General features: G+C 45.9%; 1 protein-coding gene across 1 annotated transcript in view; it reads right to left on the bottom strand.

Annotated features, from left to right (window-relative positions):
- Nucleotides 1-3879: 3879 nt before the first annotated feature.
- Ephb1 (EPH receptor B1) overlaps nucleotides 3880-21325 on the bottom strand; it is a 456415-nt gene continuing 438969 nt past the window's right edge. The window contains exons 13-16 of the mRNA XM_059268461.1: nucleotides 18708-18857; nucleotides 11110-11303; nucleotides 9363-9518; nucleotides 3880-5376 (exon numbers count right to left, since the gene is read on the bottom strand). Of these exons, the coding sequence (XP_059124444.1) occupies nucleotides 5268-5376; nucleotides 9363-9518; nucleotides 11110-11303; nucleotides 18708-18857 (609 nt within the window). The 3' untranslated portion in view covers nucleotides 3880-5267. The remainder of the gene's footprint in view (nucleotides 5377-9362; nucleotides 9519-11109; nucleotides 11304-18707; nucleotides 18858-21325) is intronic.

Here is a 21325-nt window from a genome sequence, read left to right on the forward strand (position 1 = left end):
CTGGAGCTCTGGGGAAGACTGACATTGTGTTAAAGATTCAGACAGGGTTGAAAGAGAGCGTTTTAAACATCGCAAAACTAAAATTAGGGTAGACTGGGACTGATAGCAGTTAAGAGTAATTGAGGAAGATCCCAGCGAAATACCTGGGGGTTAACTTATTTTAAAGCATGCTGTCTAAGGTCATGAAGTCTAGAGGTAAAATAATGACTTACTCAACTTTATCAGTTTAAACTTTTTTTCAGGCACCACAAATTCTAGAACCTTCTACAAGCCACATGGCATGCTAACAGAGAGCACCAAGGCAAGGATAAACTGTGTCCTCTTTCACTTGGGAATTGCCAGGAATTGTGATGTACTAAGTTGTGACTCTCAACAGCTTGGAACCACTCCAGGGCCCTTGACAACAAGGCAAGCCCCGAGAAATGCAGGGTAGTGAGCGATCTCTTCCCCAGGTGTGCAGTAGAGGCCCATTCCCCACTGTTCATCCCCATCACCCTTGCTCTGAGGCCTGAGCTCTGCCAGGGCCTAGGTTTGTCCTCAGATCTCTTGCTGGTCTCCCAAGACTTGGTAGTGGTAAACACAGATGCCATTGGTCTCAGACCTTGCATGATCTTCCAGCATGACCCACACACCCTCTCCACCACTTGGCCACCTTTTTGTGGCCCTGGCAATTCCACTCTAACACTGCCTGAAGTCTCACCGGCGTCTGGGAAGACACAAACCTGTCTGTTTTTGGAAATGACCCTATGAATTCTATGTGTAGGGTATGGCACAGTGACCGCAGAGCTAAGTCTTCTCTGAATCTTCCCATCTCTTCGGTTATTGGGCCCTTTGAGATTCTGCATGGTGCCTGTGTGCTGCTGGTCTCCACTGCAGCCTTCCCTTTACTTCATGTGCAAGGAACTTAATGTATCCTTAGCCAGTTGGTGACAGTCATTATTTTCAAATGATGATGAAACCCCTAGGTTATTTCACAAAGAACCTCTTAGAGCAGACAGAGCTATCTGGAGCTTGCATTTCTTATTAAATGGTGTAGTTTTTCCTCTTGTCCTCTGCCTCACTGACCCTCACCCCAATATTCCTAGAATCCTATGTCTCCATAGATACTGCTCTCTCTGTCCTCTTCAGGAGTCTTTGTTACTCCCTCTGAGTGTTGGAGTGGGAGAGAGAGAGAGAGAGAGAGAGAGAGAGAGAGAGAGAGAGAGAGAGAGAGAGAGAGAGACCAGGAGAAGATGAGTATCTCTAAGGCTTCCGCACATAAGACATCTCCATTTCTGTCACCCCTGGCCTGCCTGCCGTTGGCGGATCATATGTATAAACTCTTGGTGGTCTCCTTTATTTGAACCACACCCTGGGCTACATGGCAAGGCTGTAGATTGCATCCTGTCAGCTTGGCTTTGCATCTCACAAATCACTGCACGTATTTTAAGTTCTGGACATGTTATGGGAGGTACTCATCAACTCAGCAGCTATGGCTGCCTGCAGAGATTAACCCAGTCAACATCCCAGCATGGTTGGGGGAGCGGTTCACAAGCCCCCACCCACACCTGAGGAGTTATTAGCAGCTGATGGCTGCTGGGAGAGAGTCATTTTTCTTCAAGGATGTGACCACTGGTAGGTTGTCTAACGACCGGTGGATGGCTCTATATCTATGTACTTATAAGCAGCACTACCTAGACTCAGTGGGTTATAAAAATAAAGAGAACAAAAAATTGGGAGGGGGATGTGGGAGGTCCCAGGAGGAGTTTGGAGGAGACAGTGAGGGATAGATAGATAGATTCACAAAATACATTATATACATGTATGAAATTCTCAAATAAAAAATTAAAATATAATATTAAAAAAGTAGAGCTCTTGAGGCAAGAATGTGGCTCAGTCGGTAGAGTCCTTGTCCTGAGTTCTACTACCCGCAATCCCCCACACAAAAATGTCTCAGCTGGATGATCGTTAGCAGCACATGCAACTGGAATCTAGAAGGATAGGCTCTCACAGCTAGTAGGCATCCTCCTGAGAGAACTCTTTGAAAGTTGAGAAGGAAGTCCCCTAACCCTGCCTGCCAGTCTCTCCTATCACTTCACACCCAAGAGTGTGAGGGTTCATGCCTCTCTGAGTTCCCAGGAACCCCAAGAACCCCAGCAACTATCACTTCCTGAGCCAGCATCTTCACACAGAACACCATGAATTCTCAGGGAGGAAAGTTAATGTAAGTCTGGCCCCTGGGCCAGCAGCATCAGAACCATTTGTAAGATGTTTAAGTTCTAGGTTCCACTCCAGGCCTGCCAAATTAGAAACCCAAACATGGGTTCTTTGTCCTGTGATTACAACCCCCTCCCGGGTAATGTCAAGCCACACTTTGGTGTAACAGCCCACTGGGGCAATGGTAAGGAGTAGGGTCAACTGTCCTAGTTAAATGCCGACTCCATTGTGTGACCTAGGAAAGGTCTTTGTTCTTGAGATTCTGAGTCTGAAGGTGGGAACGAGGCAGGATCTGCTGGGACTTCACAATTTATGGTGAAGTAGAGATCTCAGGTATGTAAAGCTTTAAAAGACAAAGGCTGCTTGCTAGTGACACTCCTTAGACCCCTTCCTGCTTCTTCTATTGGTCTGGGTGGTGGTGGTGCTGGGCAGCTTTGACTCGGACACCAGGTAGGGTGTCTGCAGAGCAGGCCTGAAGTTGTTGAGAGCTTGATCATGTCAGTGTCACTGAGAACTGTGTCCCCTTTCTGGGCTCTGCAGACCCCTCTTGTTTTCTTCTCTGTGCTCTGCCCTTTCTGGGACCTTGTGCTAACACCAAACGGAAGTGCTTGACATGAACTTCATGTTAACCCTGCCTTGACCACACCAAGATGGTAGGTTGGTGTTGATAGTGCTAGAGAGGAGACTGAGTAAGAGATACTGCCTAAAGAATGTGGTGACAAATCAACTCATCCCTGTGAAAACTGAGAATAGATTGGTCGTATGGCTTAGGCTTGAAAGACACTCATGGATAATTAGTAAACTGTGCATGTAATTGTTAATCAACTAAGCAAGGGAGATTTTGTCTTCCAGTCTCCTGGCTGAACTAGAGCCCTCTGAAGACCACATGGGAATCTGTTGAAGGGTGCTCTCTCTCCCCAGCTTCTCCCATCCTCCAGGAGCCAACTTTATAGCTATGCTTTAAGGTAAGCTCACCTGGGCTGTAGCTGTATCTTCAAGTTATGAGTCACTTTGAAGGTGCTTCCTGCTAGTCCAGAGCTGGTAACTCAAGGCCAGAATTCCCCTGTGACAGTTTAAATCGTGAACTTAGAACAACCTTCAGGGATGGGAGTCTCAATAAGGCTTGCCTAGGTCAGGTTGGTCTATGGGCATGTCTAGGGGTGATTGTCATGATTATGTTAATTGATATGGGAAGACTCAGCCCACTGTGGGCAGTACCATTCACTAGGCAGGGGATCCTGGACTGTAAAAAGTAGAAAGGGCGCTGAGCACAAATGAGCATACATGCATTCATTTCCTCTCTGCTCTCAACCGTGGATGTGACATGACCACCTGCTTCAGGTTTTTAACGCTTTGACTGGCGTGCAATAATGGATTATCACTTGGAAGTGTGAGTCAAATAAACCTTTTCTCCCATGGGCTGCTTTTGCTATGATATTTTATCACAGCAACAGAAATGGAACTAGGATTCTCCCCGATCAGTTCCCTAGGCCTAGAGGAAAAGGCTCACACTGCCTTAGATATATATTGAGTTTGGAACCAAGGTTTCTGCCAAGTCCTCACATCTCCCTAGATGTGTGTTTACAGACATAACAATAGCAAGCAGTCTAAAGTTTGGACATCAACTTCTTAGTATAGTGTGTGAGCTAAAATCAGAGTCCAGGGACACACACTCTGACAACATCTTACATAAACCCAGACATGCTTCTGCTCTTTTTAATTAGACAGATAAAATTAGCAAGGAGATTAAGGTAAAAGGAGAAATTAAAAATATTTAAATGTTAGGTGGAATTTACAAAAGTGAATCAAACAATGAACAATGAGGTACAAGAAGGAATGTAAAGAGAAACACGGACAGGACAGAGACATTCCTCGGATGTCACACGGCTTCAGCCAGTCCGCAGGCCAGGCAAGAAAGAATTCTCCCTTGCCGCCTCTAAATTCGCTGGTTCCGGGGATGTGGAAGAACATTCTCCAGAAATCCTTTCCTTCTCCTTTTCTTCAGATCTTATCAGTGATAACTCTTCAGTCAGCATCATTCTAGAATGGCCCACACTGCATCCAATTCAAACCACTCACCTGTTTCCTTCTTAATTTGCAAACTCTTCAGAGACTGTTTTTTTTTTTTTTTTTTAATTTTCATTTGAGTTCCCTGCCCCGCTCTTTTCTCTTCCCATTGAGCCAAGCAGCCAGTGGGCCAAGCAGAAAGCCAGGCCAACAGCGTATTCCAGCCCCCTGAGACCTCCCAGAGCCCAAACTCTCAAAGCCCAATTCTTTTTTCTTGTTTGCATCTGTCACGAACAAGCACAGTCGTTTTATAACGCAGACACACATACGTGTGCACTTGCACACGGAAACAGGTTTTTTTCTATTATTTTTCCAATTTGTGGTTTCTTTTTTCCTTTTTGCAGAAAATGCAAACAAAAGAAAAACGAGGTTTTCAATTGAAGGTACATCTCTTCTTCAATATGAAGACATTAATTGGATTGGTTGGATCCCCATGCAGTAGTGGTCAGCAAGGTCCTTTGGCAACTGACAGAACAACATCTGGAGACTCAGGAGCTGGGTTTGATTTGAAGAAACTTCCCTACACGAGTCATGAGCAAAGGGAGATGATGTGGGGAGGGAGGAGGGACTCTCAGGGAGGAGTACGAAAGGAGAAAAGAAAAGAACATCATTGGTGAGGGAGAAGATGGAACAGCCCGAGGCTTGTGTCTCATCCCTCCACCTCCTTCCCTTCTTCCCACAGACAGGTAACTCCAATCCCTTAGATAGGAGCCGAGTTCACCTTGGTTCCCAATTCATATGGATTCAGCTTCACTTCTGTTAAACATCACCTTTCTCTATCTTTATTATCACGTGTTTGGTTTCCCACGGCATCTACGTGCTTATGTTGCCGAGAAACGACGATTGCCCATGAGCCACGGGTCCAGTTCATTCTTCACAGATGGAAGGTTGTTTCCCAGCCAAAACGCTGATCTTTCTTGCACATTCCACAGTGGTCAACCTCTGGTTTCCCTTTGACCCTGGTCCTTTTCACTTCCTCTCCTCCCCTGTGAATGCAAGTGTTCTCATGCCATTACCGATGGTGACTGACTCATCTGGACCCTCATCGAATGGATGCTGCTCAGAATCTTCTTCTGATGGCCTGCCAAGGTGACCCCTATTCTCAGGAGGTCTCTAGAAGGGCAAAGAAGTTAATGTTAGAGTTAGGGCAGCTTTTTCACAGCTCAAACTTATCACCAAAGGCATGCTCCTGAAAATAGTAGGGTGGGCAGAAAATTGTGCTAAAAATCCCAGAATCTTAAGTGAAATCAGGCCAAGTATTTACCAATATTTTCTTTTACTTTGTATATGTGCAAATGTGTGTGAGTCTCTAGTGGGGTGTGTGTGTGTGTGTGTGTGTGTGTGTGTACATATATGTACATGTATATGGAGGCCAGAGGCCAGCCTTGAGTGTTACTCCCTAGTCACCATCCACCTTGTCTTGTGTGTTTGTTTCTATGAGATTGTCTCTCACTGACTGACCTGGGGCATGCCAATTATGACAGTGTGGCTGGCCAGTGAGCCTGTGGGGTCTTCCTGTCTCTACCTTCCCAATGCTGGGATTGTAAGTGAATGCCACCCTACCCAGCTTCTTTCACAATGATTCTGGAGATAAAACTCAGGTCCTTGTGCTTGCCTAGCAAGCATTCTACTGACTGAGCTATCCCCCTCGCCCCCAGTACCAAGTTATAATATTACCCTGCTCAAACTCACGTTCTCTGTGCACCCCTTGTCCCACCAATCTGCATGGGCCATGCCTTATTCCTCCTCCATGGATTCAGAAGCAGCCTTTTCACAGTGGCATGACCCTCAGGTGGACTGGAATTTTCCTCTGACTCTCTAAGTGCACACTCTATGGGGCTTTGGTTATTTTGTGGAACTTTCTGCCTAAATTAGTGAACACCCACTGAGATTGAAAAGCTACGGGGCTTGCCTGGTCTTCTGATGTTTCCCCCTGAGTTTCCAATCTCTCACTCTGTTTGAATTTTAATGCCATGCATTTTTAAGAAGGGTGATCTTAAAATAACTTTAAAATATCTGCCCAAGCAGGAATCCAAAGAATATGTCTGGGATAGAGGCTCAGATCAGATTCATTTGTCAACTGTGAGAATTAATATGAACAAGTCCTTAGCTGGTAGCAATGCAGAGTACTGCCCAAGTGCATACCATGTGCTATATACTATCCTATCTAAACTTGCAGGGATGTGTTTCTCAGTCATCAGATAGAGAAACTTCAGTCACAGATAGTAAGTTTAACAGCGCCCAGGTTTTCTGAGCAGGCAATGGACCACACACATGCTTGTTAGACCATGCTATTCCATTTGTCTCTATACAAACCAATGACAAGGGCACTATTCTTACATGTGCATTTACAGACAAGACAAGTGTCATTCAAAGAAGTGAAGCACTGAATATCACACAGCAGGTAAGCAGTGAGAGACATAGAATTCAAATAGAACAGCACCTGGTTCCCAGCCTCCTAACAGGCCTTTCAAACTCTTCTACGGGACTGCTTATGTCTTCCACACTCCCTGAGCCTAGCACAGGCAGGCTTTTTTGTACACTGCACACCCTGGCAGACTCTGGGCTGTGTGTCTGTATCCACAATGCCTTGGCCCTACCCCTCCCCAGACCCCAACGCCCCATGTTAGCTAGCTGCAGTCCATCTCTCCAAGGCTGCAGCTGCTTGAGATAGGCAAATTGCCCGTGTCTTTTATAGTAAATACTTTGGGGAAGCATGCTTGAATTTTGAATTCACAAATTGCCCCGCCATCTATTTTATCGAGTTGCTCATTTTCTTTTTTTTTTCCCTCCATCTTTCATCTCTCAAGAAACAAACTGAATTGCTCCAGTACTGTGTGGCTGTGTTTTACTTTGAACTAAATCCCTTAATTTTCAGTTTGACTTTCCTTTTAATCCTCTCCTTGTTCCTTTTTTTCTGCGACTTTCCCCAGACTGAAGGAACAGCTTTATTTGACTCATTCAGTTATGGAGGGGAGGAGGGGGAAACATGTCAAAGAAAAGTCTTAGGCAGACGAGAATGAGCAAAGTAGAGTGGCCTGACTCGATGAACACCTACACTTAGGCCCTCTGATCACCCAGGAGCATCCCTCTGGGCGCTGCAAGATGGGAAGGCTGGTTCTTTTTAACTTTGTTTATTTTAGTTTTCTGCTGTCCAATTGGCAACCATTCAAAATGTGTAGGACTATCTTTTCTTAGGGATCACCAGGAAATGGACCTTTACCAAACACACACTGCTATTTAGTGGATTCAAATGAAGATGCACATTCAATCCACCAAATGGAGAAAACCCAGACTCCATCGTTTATGATAAGAATAAACCTCACAGTGATAAGCCTGACTCTAGGCATGGGCCAGAAGCCAGTCCGTGTCTGAAATCTGTCCTTCTGCACCAGAGTACAAAGTCAGGAGTGGATCTCCACTATTCTCTCCTGGATGAAGCAACTGGCCTGGTCATAAGAAAATCCCAATGCCCAGCATTGTGCCTAAGATATAACAGATGACCAGTTAACATACGTTACCTGCCTGCTGGACTGATGGGTCCTCAGTCATAGGAGACGTGTATTGCAGGTCTCCAAAATCCATTCTGATGCTATCAGTATGCATTGTAGCTCGGTTTGTGTGTGTGTGTGTGTGTGTGTGTGTGTGTGTGTGTGTGTGTAAGAACTGATTTCCTGGTTTGGATTATTTGAACTGTTTGAGTACACAAGGCAAAAGCAAAATCTAAACCTGGTCCTTCTTGTGTTTTACAACCATGGTCATACATCAGAATGACCTGGGGAATGCTGAAATCCCCTAAGCCCTGCTCTCACCACATCGCACTAATCAGAAGCCTACAGGTGGTGTCGGTACTTTGGTCTTTTGTAGTCCAGGCTGGCCTTGAACTTGATATGGTAACTGAAGACAACCTTGAATTTCTGATCCCCTTATCTCTTCCTCCCAAGTGCTGGGATTATAGACATGCACCACCATGCCCAGTTTACACAGTGCTAGAGGCTGAACCCAGGGTTTCATGTGTGTTAGGCAAGCACTCCGCTGGCTGAGGCTCATCCCCAGGCGTAGGCTTCCATACTTCTTCAAGATTCCCAGACTACTCCCGGGAGCAGCAAAGCCTGAGACCTCTTTTGGCCCTTAGAGGGGAAAGGTGGGGAGGGGGTAGATGCATATTGAACCAGCAGCCGGAAAAGCAGCCTGTGCCCCATCTTGCCTCCTGTGTCGTTCTATTTCACAATCTGTTGAATGGAAAGACTGGAGCTGGATAAATATTTCCCAAACTGCAGTTCCATAAAAACCTGTCCCTCAAAACTATGGTTCTAGGGTATTTAATAATTTGAAATGGGCTTCTTTATCTCAGGGTTTCTCGTGGCCTTTTTAACACTAATATGAGCAGTGAGTCTCCACGAGGATGATAAAGTGTGCAGTATTTCCCAAATTTATTTGACCGTGGGACCTTTTTTCCAAGGAGAACCTATTAGCATTTCCCACAGCTGGTGCTGCTTGCAACGTTCTGGGTGGAACGATGGACCACATGGATCTTTAAGAACCTATCTCGCCCTCATCTTATTTGAATAATTTTATTTTGTGTATTCCTCCACACTCCTGTGGGAGCAGCAGACTGGTAAGTAATGAGTAGGGGATGGAAGTGTGTGTGTGTGTGTGTGTGTGTGTGTGTGTGTGTGTGTGTGTGTGTGTTTACAAGGGTTGTCCAAGTGTGAGGATGATGCCCGGCTCCACACTGAGTCAGTGCAGTCCCCTGCCTGCGACTGTCTAAAGTGCTGGTGGCTGCTGTGTTCTTCCCTTCCATCTGGATGCTCTCTTTGGTGGGCTGAATGTATAAACTTAAATGGGGAAGAGACTTGATGATTAGAAAAGTGACATATGGCTACGACTATGAAGAACTCTCATCCAGGGCCCAGAATAGATCTCTACCATCACCCCCAATCCTCCTCCATCTCCCACCTTCATCTTCTCAAAGTACAGCCTCACAACAAGGCTGGCTCTATATAGAGAAAGGGCTTTGACCCACATCATCTTCAGGAGCAGGGAAGGGGCCAGAACACTTAGCTCTGGGCTGGACAAAGGAGAGTCTCTTCACTTACTCTGACGTCATCTGGGTGACCAGCTGGAGGGAGGTGAAGCCAGCGGTGAGGAAGCTGTCCCTGTACTGGACCATTTTGATGGCACTCAGCCAGTCATCCACGGTGGTAAAAGCCGTGAAGTCTGGGATAGAGCGGTCAAGCAGGGGTTGGGAAGGCCTGGCAAGACAGAGAGGAACAGGTGACCTCACGGCTGAAGAGAGGGGGCACTCCAGGCTGACCCTCCCCTGTTGGCACTGCCTCCAAAGCCAAAGGGCCAGTCCTCCACTCTTAGGCATTGTCACAGGTCAGTCAACAACACAAGCAGCTTGGTACAGTATTCAGTTGAAGGGAGGGGGAGACTGTGACTCCTCATGCCAAGATGTGGTCCTGTAAAAGATGTGTATAGCCTTGCCAAATCTGATGGCAACAGCTTTCTTTTTCCTGTTATCTGAAAAGCATGGCATGGAACAGCCAAGCAATGACCGTCCTTCTCTGAACAGACTTGAAGTAGATACGCAGGGAACTGAACCAGCCATCTTGAGGTCAGCTATCTTGAGGTCACTCCAGTTTCACACCCACTTTCCCTCTAGGCCGCAAGGGTTTACTTCCAGTATCTTTGCACGGCATTACCCTTGTTAAGGTATTCTCTTGAGTCTCCTTTACAAGGTCCACACTGCAGCCAGATACACTTTTCTAAATGCAGACATGATCACATCAAAGTTGTCTCCTTGACCGTAATACATTCCAAACCCTTCGATGGGTGCTCACTGTTCTGAAAATGAAGATAATGCCCAATACACCCCGAGCACGGTGAGTGACCTCATTTTTGCCCACCTCACCAGCTTCCTCAACTTCATGCTTAGCAACAGGCCCTGAGCACCTGACCCTCCTCACAGGCTAAGCACTTGCCCTTTGCTCCAATCTCCATGCTGATCTAGTCGATGCACTCTGGTCCTTCAAGTCTCATCTGCAAGACTGTTACCAGGTCCCTCTTTACTGCAATTGGAGGCATGAGCTCTGGGAGCTCTGCATAGGACCCTGCCATGTCAGCCATTAAGATCTTAATTTTAAATTTTTTTATGATCATCTGATTAATGTCTGCTGTTCCTAAATTATTTTAAACTCCATAAAGGCAAGGACTACATCTTACTTGTTGTATAGAACCAGCACTGGCTACAAAGACTGGCCTGTAGCCACCTACTACATTTTGGTTGAAAAGAGAAATTAACAAATGCGTTCACGCAAATAGAGGTAAGTGAAGCACAGCAGACACTGTAGCTGACAGCTGTGTTGTGCACCCATTCATATCAAATGATTCTGCCTTGTATTTTTTTTTTTTTGGTCCCACAGTAATTGGAGCCTTTACCTATCTAACTATTGGCAAAAACTTCGAGCCCACAGCTATACAGACCTAGACAACCAGTGCAGTTAACAAAAAGGTACCTCCTGGAAACAAGATCATCTAGAAATGCTGTAACACCAATCATATCAGATATAGTCTACTAATACAGAATCCAGTACTGAGTCCACTGGCTGCCAACAGATGGTAGAAACCTGACCAAGTCTCGTAATATCTGCTCACAACGGACACTTGGAATGTATTTTAGAGGGAAGGAGGATAAAACGAAGGCAAAAATCTGGGAATGTATTCCATAGTGGATAATCTGTGCCACTCTGACTTTGCTTCTGACAGAGCAAAGGCTGCCAGCCATGCCCTTGGGCATGAGACCAAACACATCTAGGTATTACCCTGCTTCACTAGACTCACACAGCGGTGATGGTTGCCACAGTCTTGAGACTAGCTGGGTTCCGGATCATCTTGTCCAGGGTGTTGACAATCTCTGCAAAACGGGGCCGGCTATTGCGGTCCTTCTGCCAACAGTCCAGCATGAGCTGGTGCAGGGCAGCTGGGCAGTCCATAGGAGGGGGCAGCCGGTAGTCCTGCTCAATGGCATTGATGACCTGTAGTGGCAAGCAAGAATCAAGGTGACTAGGGAAATGTGTCAGCTAGTCATTAGCAAAGATGGAGTCTCCTCTAGCCAGGTTGGCACAGGTACCCTCATTGGTCACCACATATTTCCCACTCTGTGATTTGCTGTGATCTTGGTTTCCCTACCTAGGAAGTAGGGACCAGATCTTGTCCCTTTGTGTCTCCTGTACCTGGTGCAGGGCCTGATAAAATTGGGTCTCTGCAAATGTTTGTGTAAGAACAAGAGGGTCAGCGGGCTGGAGATGAGGCTCATTGGTTAGGAGCACTTGCTCATCTCGCAGGAGACCAAGGTTTGGTTGCCAGTGCCTACATCAGGCAGCTCTCAACCATTTTCAACTCCAGTCCAATGGGATCTGATCCCCTTTTCTAGATTCTTCAGTTACTGGCTGCCCATGGTGCACACATAGACAAAGACACAAACATACACAAATACAAATAAAAAAAAAATAGGTTTTAAGAGTAGCAGGTGGGACCAGAGAGCTGGCTCCAGTGGTAAAGAGTGTGCACTGCTCTTGCAGACGAATGGGTTTGATTCCCAGCACCCACATTGTGCAGCTCACAATGGCCTGTAGCTCCAGAACTCCAGCTCCAGAGAGATCCAATGTTTCTGGCCTCTGAGGGCACCAGCACTGCCGTGTATGTGCACATGAACACACACACACACACACACACACACACACACACACACACACACACACACACAAATACACAGAGAGAGAGAGAGAGAGAGAGAGAGAGAGAGAGAGAGAGAGAGAGAGAGAGAGAGAGAGAGAGGGAGGGAGGGAAGGAGGGAGGAAAGGTATAGGAGCTAGGCATGGTGCACACTTTTGTAATTCCAGCAATTTAAAGTCTGATGTAGGAGGATTCTGGGCTAGCCTAGGCTATATAAGAATACTTTGTCTACAAAACAAGAAAACAGAAGGTATGGGGCTCAAATCTGCCTTCCTGGAAGCAGGTGGAAAACAGCAGTGACAGATTATGCGGAAACTTGGTGAACTAGTTATTTATAGATATGCTCCAAAAGCCTGAAATGGCCTCATTCTTTCAGTCCTGAGGGAAAAGGAAGGGAGGAGATGAATCAGCATTGCAGGTCCCACTCCATGCCTGGACTCCTCAGATGCATCCTGTGTGAGGCTGCCCTAAGCATCCTGAGACAGCAACCTGGAAAGGTCTGGAGGTCAAGGCAAACAAACTCTTCGGTGTGGTGACAACAGCCCACAGAGCAAGGTGGGCTCACAAAGTGAGTGAAAACCTCTAATCCAGTGTGGGTGGCTTTCACCCCTGTGGTGAAAAAAAAACTTTGTGAAACTTTTGGGACCTTTTGGTGCTTTATTTTTCAGACATGTGTGTGTTTTCACACTGTACTTCTTAATTCAACTCATGTAAGTCAATTCTGCCTGCTATGCACTTTCTGTATCAGGAAAACAAAATAACGAACGACCCAGGTTGTAGCCGTATGATTGTATGAGGGCACACTTACAATACAACAGAAAGCCCGGGATCCAACCAGCCTTTAAAGAGACAGAGCCATCGAAATGGAAATAGGCTCACACTACCCTATCAGGCAAAAGGGTGGGATGTCTAACTGTACAGCATAGTCTTGCTTTCATAAAAAAAAAAAAAAAAGTCATACCATAACAGAGCCCAGCAACTGCATGGCGACCTTAGTTGGATATACACTGTGGGGCAAATTTCAGTCACCTCTGGGCAGGGAGGAATACAAATGTTCTTGATGTTTTTCATCTTGCTTGTTTGTATTTTATTGTCTATAATAATTGTGCATTGATTTATACTAAACAGGTGAAGCACCTTAAACAACAAAGGAAATTATTTGGAGTTCAGCGATTTTCTGGTATTTTTACCTCAATTAAAAAAATCAGATTAATTTCAACTGATTGTTCTTTTCTTTCTGACCTTGTAAACTGGTTATTAGAGATAATCAGCGTATTACTTTTTCCATTTAATATGGTGAAAAATTAGCATACACCTCATATTAGTGTCACTACTATATAAAATGATGAGTGACTGGGAACACTGTCTTTTGAAGAGTGTATTGTACTGACTCGTATTTATCTCCTCTACCCTGTTGTCAATCAAATTCCCTTCTATCTTCTTTGGAGGACATTATGGACCCATTTCCCCATGAGGAAATGGAGAAATAAGCAATGTGCCTGAGACATATGAAAAGTAATAGTAACACACACAGGATACCTGCCTTTAAGGTGCCTGTAATCTAACCCTAAAGGCCACAGCACTCAGCTGGAGCCTTTGGGGTACTCATGGGCTGAAACACGATGGAGCTGAGCTAAGGGATGGAGCTCAGCTGGGGGATCCATGAGAACCAGTGACTGGGCATTGTTCCCATTAACCTGGCTCACTGACATATGCCATTTTCTAACTCCTTCCAAGCAACCAGACTGAGGGGCATGGCGTCTCCATTCACTGTGGAGACAAGTGGAATTGTCCATTGAGTACTCAGAGTTGCTTTCTCCGGGTCAACCTAACGCCAAGCTAGGTGAGGCCAGCAGGAAGGGTGAGAGTCCAGGTTCCCATGGGGTCTTCTACACAAGGTAGTGGAAGGCATTAGTATTCCTCTAAATCCCTGGCACTACTGTACAAACCAGTTTTCCCCAGAAGCAAATCAACTCCTCTCTCTATCTCAGTGGGACAGTGCTGAGGAACACTTCACTGTGCTGTGCTGTGGACCCAAGCACTCCAGACAGGACGTCAGGAGGATGGGATCCATGTATGTGCCAAATCTTCAGCCCATGAGCTTTAGACCAAAGCCATGTAGCTGTGTTGATAACCACCCTGGTGTTTGTTTTGGCATTTCCTCCACTTGTTTGGCATGCTTATCATTTGCTTCTTTTGAAGAGGATATCAAAGCGCTATTAGCTCCTGCTCCTCAGAAAGGTCAGTCAGGAGCAGGGTGGCTGTGTTGGTGAGAGTACTACATAGGGATTGGAGGTGTTGGCCAGTGGATCCTGGGTGCAAATTCTACTTCTTATCTATGAAATCAAGGGATAGTCACTGGATGGGAAACTGCACAGTGGGATGCTTGAAAGACCAGATGACAGAATGAGAGGGTACATGCTGAGCTCTGCACAGATGACTGACAGAAAAGTCCTCATCATGTGGAGGGTGTTATTACCACCACTTTTTTAGTGGACAGCTTCTCAGCAAGTAGGGAGCCACTACTGGCCATTTGGGAGGTCTAGGAAGGTAGTGCTTGAAATCATCAAGCACAAAGTAGAGACACATTGGGACCATACTCCGTTTCTCACCTTTTTCTATAGAGGACAACCATGGGAACTCTCTTCCCATATTCATCTTACAAAGTTGGACTTCACTCCATAGCTATTTCTTCCAGATGATTTTGTTGCTATTATCCAAGCTGATACCCAAGCACTGATGCTTCTAAATTCTTTACAGTTTGTACTAGTTGTATTTCTCATGGATAAGAGTGGACAGAAGCAACTTAAGGCAGGGAGGAACTATTTTGGTTTACAGGTTCATGGAGTTAGGGTCCACTGTGCCAGGGAAGCCATGACAGAGGGCAAGGTCAGCTGTTGCTTGCTACATAGTACCACCCAGGAAGCGGAGAACTTGGGCTAGAAGGGAGGTTGCCTATGACCCTCAAGGCCTTTTTCCTAGTGAGCTACTTCCTTTAGCTAGACCTCAGCTCCTATAGGTTTTATGCTCTCCAAAAATAGCTCCACCATCTGGAAACCAAGTGTTAAAACACATGAACCTATGAGGGACATTTCACATTCAAACTCTTCTTATGATTTAGATATGGATGCAAAGGTCATGTGCTCGAGGCTTGTTCAGTAGCCTATGGTGCTAGAGGGAAGTGTCATAACCTTCAGGAAGTGTCACTTAGCTAGAGGAAGAGTCCATCACTGAAGACATGCCCTGGAATGGGATACTGGCAACCTGGCTTCTTTTCCCCTTTCCTTTTGCTTCCTGACTCTGATAGTGGATGAACATCTTCCTCTGCCACACGCCACACCACCCTGATGTTCTATCTCACAAAGTCAGCCTGAAAGCCACGAAGTCAGCCAACTGTGAATGACATGTATAAAATGAAAATAAAATAAAATAAACCTTCTTCTCTTTTAAATCATTTCTCTTGCGTATTTTGTTATAGAAATGGAAAGCTAACTGACACGACTCTCAAATGAAAAGAAATAATGCCTTGGTCATCCACTGGTATTTGGGCAGCATTTACCTGCTGGTCTTCATCTTTGAGGTGATTTCACTTGGGAGATTTTTATTCTCTTTTTTCGTTTTTTTTTTTTTTTTTTTGTTTGTTTGTTTTGTTTTGTTTTTCGAGACAGGGTTTCTCTGTATGGCTTTGAAGCCTGTCCTGGAACTGACTCTTTAGCCCAGGCTGGCCTCCAACTCATAGAGATCTGCCTGCCTCTGCTTCCTGAGTGCTGGGATTAAAGGTATGTGCCACCACCGCCTGGTAGGATTTTTATTCTCGTTTTAAGGATCTAGAGCTTTCCTAAATTTTTGGAGTGCATATAATTCATAGTTACTATTAAAATATCATTAGATCAAAGACATTATTAAGTCTCTATTAGGGCTTGGAGATGATTGTCTGTCACCCTGCCTCTCTTACAGATATGGACAGCAGTGTAGAGAAAGTAAACATGTCTAACTGTGACAAATACCGGGGGCTACATTTGAATTGTATGGGAATCCTAAGGCCAGGGCCTAGGATATCTTGCCAAGCAGGAATGAAGATCAGTTGGTAGGAATTCTAAGTTCCTTCCTTGGCTCACAGCTGGGTGAGGTTTATGAATATAAAGAAGAGTGGAGTTTGAGGCTAGCCTGGTCTACAGAGCAAGTTCTAGGACAGCCAGGGCTACAGAGAGAAACCCTGTCTCAAAAGAGTTGATATTGGAGCAAGATCAGATGGCATTACAAGGAGAAAGAAAGAGGGAGGCATTGGGGTGGGTATGAGAAGCAGTCTAGGCAACTTAAGCTGAGTTCACTGCATGGTCTGCTATTTCTTTTGAACACCTCGAAAGTCCAGTGTAATTAAACATCCTAGGGCCTAACCAAAATGTTGAGATATGAGAGGAACTCCCTGTGTCCACATGAGCCCAGAGATGGCAGGTCTGTGGTTGAATCAGACTCAGGAGCCTGTAGAAAGTCCTAAGTGTTCTCGGGGTTATATGATATGAAGTGAACATAGCCTCTCTGGAAAGTGAGAGAGTCCCTACCTCAAATTCTGGGTTGAGTTCATGGCTGTCCCTGAATTTCTGTTTCCTGTTAGTGAGCTGGAGGTGGTTGGTACCTACTCGACCCTGAACTGGGAAGAGTGAAGTGGGGAAGCGCAGAGTAGTGGAGGAACCAGGGCAGAGTGGGTTAAGTTGAGCTCTGATGTTTCAATGAAACTGCAGCTCCTCTCCACAGACACTGCCACTCTCATTATCTCTGTCAATCAGATCCAAGCAGCAGAAGTTCCAAGTTGCTCTCTCTGGCTGACAAACTCTCTGTACATGTTCAAAGACCTTCCTGGGCTCCAGTAGCCCAATTACCAGCACTCCAACTTGCCTCTGCAATTCTCTTCCTTAAAGCCTTTTCAATTGTCATCTGTAAAATCCTTCACCGCCACCACCTTCATGCTTTCTGATGAGTGTAACTGCAGCCCAGCCGTGGGGAGCCCCTCCTGACTCTCCCCCAGGCCAGGTCCCAGGGGCTTTCTGAATGAGCATGATGTCACCTCCTGTTCCCATTAGGAGCAAAAATGCACTTGGAACAGGGGCTTTATTTTGAAAAAATACAACAAAATGAGAATTATCGACTATTTTGCAGATGTTCACATTCCCTCTGAGTCTCCCCTCAAACATCAAATATCCAGGAAGCTTCCTCCTTCCTCCTAAATGCTCCCCAAACCCTCAGTATTTGCCACTGGACTGGAAACCCTTCAAGAGTAGAGTCAGCAAGTGCAATGCTTTAGTTACCATTAGCATGAGTTGACTGTGTTGAATGAATGATTTGGGAATTCTTGAAACCCAATGTCAGAAATTCTATTTGTTTTCAGCACAGGTGAATGCATTGCCTGAGAATATCTCAAGTGTCAAATCTCACTTGTTGGTTTTGTAATCTATTCTATGTGAGCTGAATTGTTCTTTATCGGATTAAGGTCTCTGGGTGGGGACAAGATGGGTCTGCTTTGTCTGGCTAGCATTTTTCACTTAGACAGTATAAATGGAAGCTGTGTGCAGCCGATTTCATAAAAGCAGCCTAGTTACTGTCAGATCCACCACTTACTGATTGGACACACTACAGGAGCAGAGGCGAGGCGTGGCTAATCACAGATAATAGAGGACCTAGACGCCACATGGTTGGCATCAGGACCTGGTTAAGGACAAAGTCATTTTATCGGCTCTGAACTAGAACACTCGGCACACACCAGCGCCAAGTACTGTTCCACAATCACCCCAGATCCTCTTAAAATTTTGCTGGAAAACTACAACCTTTCTCACTCTTCTGAGAAAATCTATAAAGACTATCTGGGGCAGTTTTCACAAGCTGAGCAATACCTTGGAGGCCATCCATGCATGGATGTGTTTACAGTGTGACTATGGGAGCTGAATGAATTGGATCTATACTGGGGACAGCCCTGTGTCTCCCAGCCTATAACCTTGGAAAGAAAAGAACTGTCCCCAGGAAGGTGGGAGGGAAAACAGGAGACACACACATGCAATCTTTGCAAGTAGCAAGCCTTTGAGCACCAAGGGGAGAGTGGGCATTCAAAACACAGAGGAGTGGTCAGGGAGAATAGCCCAGGTCAAAGGTGGTATTAAAATCCAGGCAAGACTTTTGATTGGAATCTTATCATACACACCCAATCACCCTCAAAACTTTCATCACTTTTCACTTTGAAGCAAATTTTCCATCCAGAAAGAACATCACCAAAATGACTCACTTATACCATCTTTAGTGACTTCTTCCTTCGTTCTCACACTCTCCACGGAGGGCAACCTGGAGGGAGGTTGATGACCTCCTCCTCATAGACAGGGCCTTACTCCTGTAGCCTGCCTGAAATTGACCATCTTGGGAAGCTTTCTCACCACCTCCTACGCTGATATTAGCACAGGCCCAACAAGGCTGGATTCTCTCGGGGAAGAAGGCTCCTCACACTACTTTTCGTTAAGATGATGGTAAAAGTTTCAAAAACCGTAACTTGCTTGGAGCAATACAGCTGTTGTGGGCAGTGCAGGATGGGGACTCAGGGCCGTGACATTCAGAATACCCCCTCTTTCTGATCCCCGTCACACACATGGAAGCCTTGGCACTACCAGCATGAGGTCTGCTTGGATAAGTGTTTACGGCAATTAGATGTGGCTGATACTTACATCTTGATTGGACATATCCCAGTAGGGTCTCTCTCCAAATGACATGACTTCCCACATAACAATTCCATAGCTCCAGACATCGCTGGCTGATGTAAACTTGCGGTAGGCGATGGCCTCTGGAGCTGTCCATCTCACAGGGATCTTTCCTCCCTAGAAGAAGGAAAAACCAAAGTTGGCTCAAAACAGTACAAAGAAATAAGGCACACGTCTTACTCCACACCATACCCTGCACTGCCTAGCTTGTGAATCAGAACAGCCAAGAAAATCCTTGACCAGTAAGCAAGAAACATTGAGGGGTGTCTACTTAGAAGAGCTAAGGGGGACCAGAAAGGCCTATACTAGCCCCATGGGCATTCCACACATGAAAGGGATGGCAGTGATGAAATTTCATCACCCTACCCTGATACCCTAAACTGACTCCACCATTAGTGCTGGTAAGGTGGTGGGAGGAGAGAGCACAACCATTCTAAATCACTAGAACCTCATCAGATTGACTACCTGTGGTACAAGTGATGGTTGTCATTATCTCATGTCAATGTAAACACCACAGATTTGAATCAAGAGGAAACACAATGGACCCAAAGAAGTGATGGGACATAATCTCTGAGGAGCCTCCTACTGAAAAGTCACACCAGCTACACCTCTGCCCCTGTTCGTATTGTATTGTGTTCCGTCTCTGAGGGAAGGTTTACCTAGCTCCATGTCCTGCTTACAGCCCGGGGTTGCACTGGATAAGAGGGATCCTGGCCTGTTTGTATGCTGGTCACCCCAGCTATCCTTCAGCAGAGGTCAGGATCCGGGAGATAGGAGATCCTGTTTCCAAAGAGTTGATCTGTTTTTGTTTTGTTTTGTTTTTCGTTTCTTGTCCTGAGTACCATGCTGGATGTTTCTAACTCAGTTTTCTATTTAGCCCTTAACTTGCCTCTAGACCTGGTTAGCACTGCCAACAGGGCTGAAATCCATCTTTGCCATCACTTAGTCAGTGAATAAGCAAACAGAACCTGCTTTTTCTGGGCCCTATTTGAGGAAGATCTGGGGTCTAAGAAAAGAGCCACCCAGAGAGGATACAAACTGCTATCAGGGTGCGTGGATAGTGAGGAGGCAGACAGAAAATAGAAACTCCAAATGTAGTTAACACAATTGAAAAACGAGGAGGGCAGGATGGAGGTTAGCTGTGGGGGTTCTGCCCGTGTAACCAGGGCAAGTGCCCAACCTCTCTGGGTTCCTGGTTATGAGCACCTGTGCAGTCTGGTCACATCTCACAAGTGGCTCCTCTTCATATAGGTCTGATGCCACACTGCTTGTGTGATAACTACTGTCTTCACTGGAGAGCAAGCCATGGATCAGACAAACTTGCTGTAGAAGAGACATCCAGACAGGAGAGGGCTTAGGGAGCCTCGCCCAGCCAAGGCCAGTGATTGCTCAGAAGGAAACAGAAGGGGTGAGGGTGGGACAGAGAGCAAGGGACTTGTCCTACACTCACACTGACACGGACTTTATGTGTTAATGTGATCTGTGTTAAAGCTGTCACCCAAGCACACCATTCCCTAGGACACGTGTGACCCTCTTTTTACTCATTCCAACCACCAGTATCTCCCTCCACAGCACTGTTCTGTGCCTGGGCAGTGAATCGCTCCATAGTGCCTAAAACTGGGGGAATCAGGCAATGGAGCCTGCACCAAGGGGCAAAAGACCCCACTTTCTTGACCCCCAGACTCATGTTGCAGCTGTAGGTGGCTAACTTTTATACTGAGCTCTCTTACAATCCATTCAAATCACCAAAATCTAGGGTAGAGTTTAGCAGAAATGCCTCAAACACATTTAAACGGTTGTTCTACAGGAGACGGGGAGAAGCCACAGGAAACAGCAAAATGCATTTTTTTTTTTTTTAAATCTGGCTTCCTCTCCAGGGCTGGGAGGAATAAAGGCCACCTGGCCTGGACCTCCCCGGCACATGTCCAGCTTTCTGCAAGGAAAACAGTCCTGAATTCCCCTGGGGATTCTGGCAGGCTTTTGTGGTGGAAGATGTCCTCAGCTCAAATGCCAGAAACACGACAAATGCCTGGAGGATGGGATTAGGCTGCCCTGCAAGGGATGCTCTGTCCTCACCATCCCCAGAACACAACTGCATTTACTGGCTTTAGCAATATGGTACCCATGATTGGGAAGAGAGAGAGAAAACTCATCTGATGAACCAGTAACTACCAAACATGTAAATGTCAACAGGTGGTAGCTCAGAGACCCTGGTTCTATGTTGCCCTTGAGGGAGGGGTTGTTGCAACATCATGAGGTAGCCTGGGCTTCTCCAAAGGAAAAAGAGGGTTGCTTTTTTCAAAATACTTGGGTTGGGCCAAGGAGATAGGTCAGACAGTAAAATGCTTGCCTTGCAACCATGAGGATCCAAGTTTGATCCCTAGAACCAAAATAAAGAAGGCCAGATGTGGTGGCATGTGCTCGTAAAATCAGTACTGGAGATGGGCATACGCCTGGGGCTCATGGCCGGCCAGCCTAGCCTACTTGGTGAGCTCTAGGCCAATAATAGACCCTGCCTCAAAATACAATGTAGACAACACCTGAGTTAAGTGAGATCAGAGAGATCAGGAGGTGTGGTGTGGTGG

The sequence above is a fragment of the Peromyscus eremicus genome, chromosome 7, assembly GCF_949786415.1.
Source record: "Peromyscus eremicus chromosome 7, PerEre_H2_v1, whole genome shotgun sequence".
In the NCBI taxonomy this organism is placed as follows: Eukaryota; Metazoa; Chordata; class Mammalia; order Rodentia; family Cricetidae; genus Peromyscus; species Peromyscus eremicus.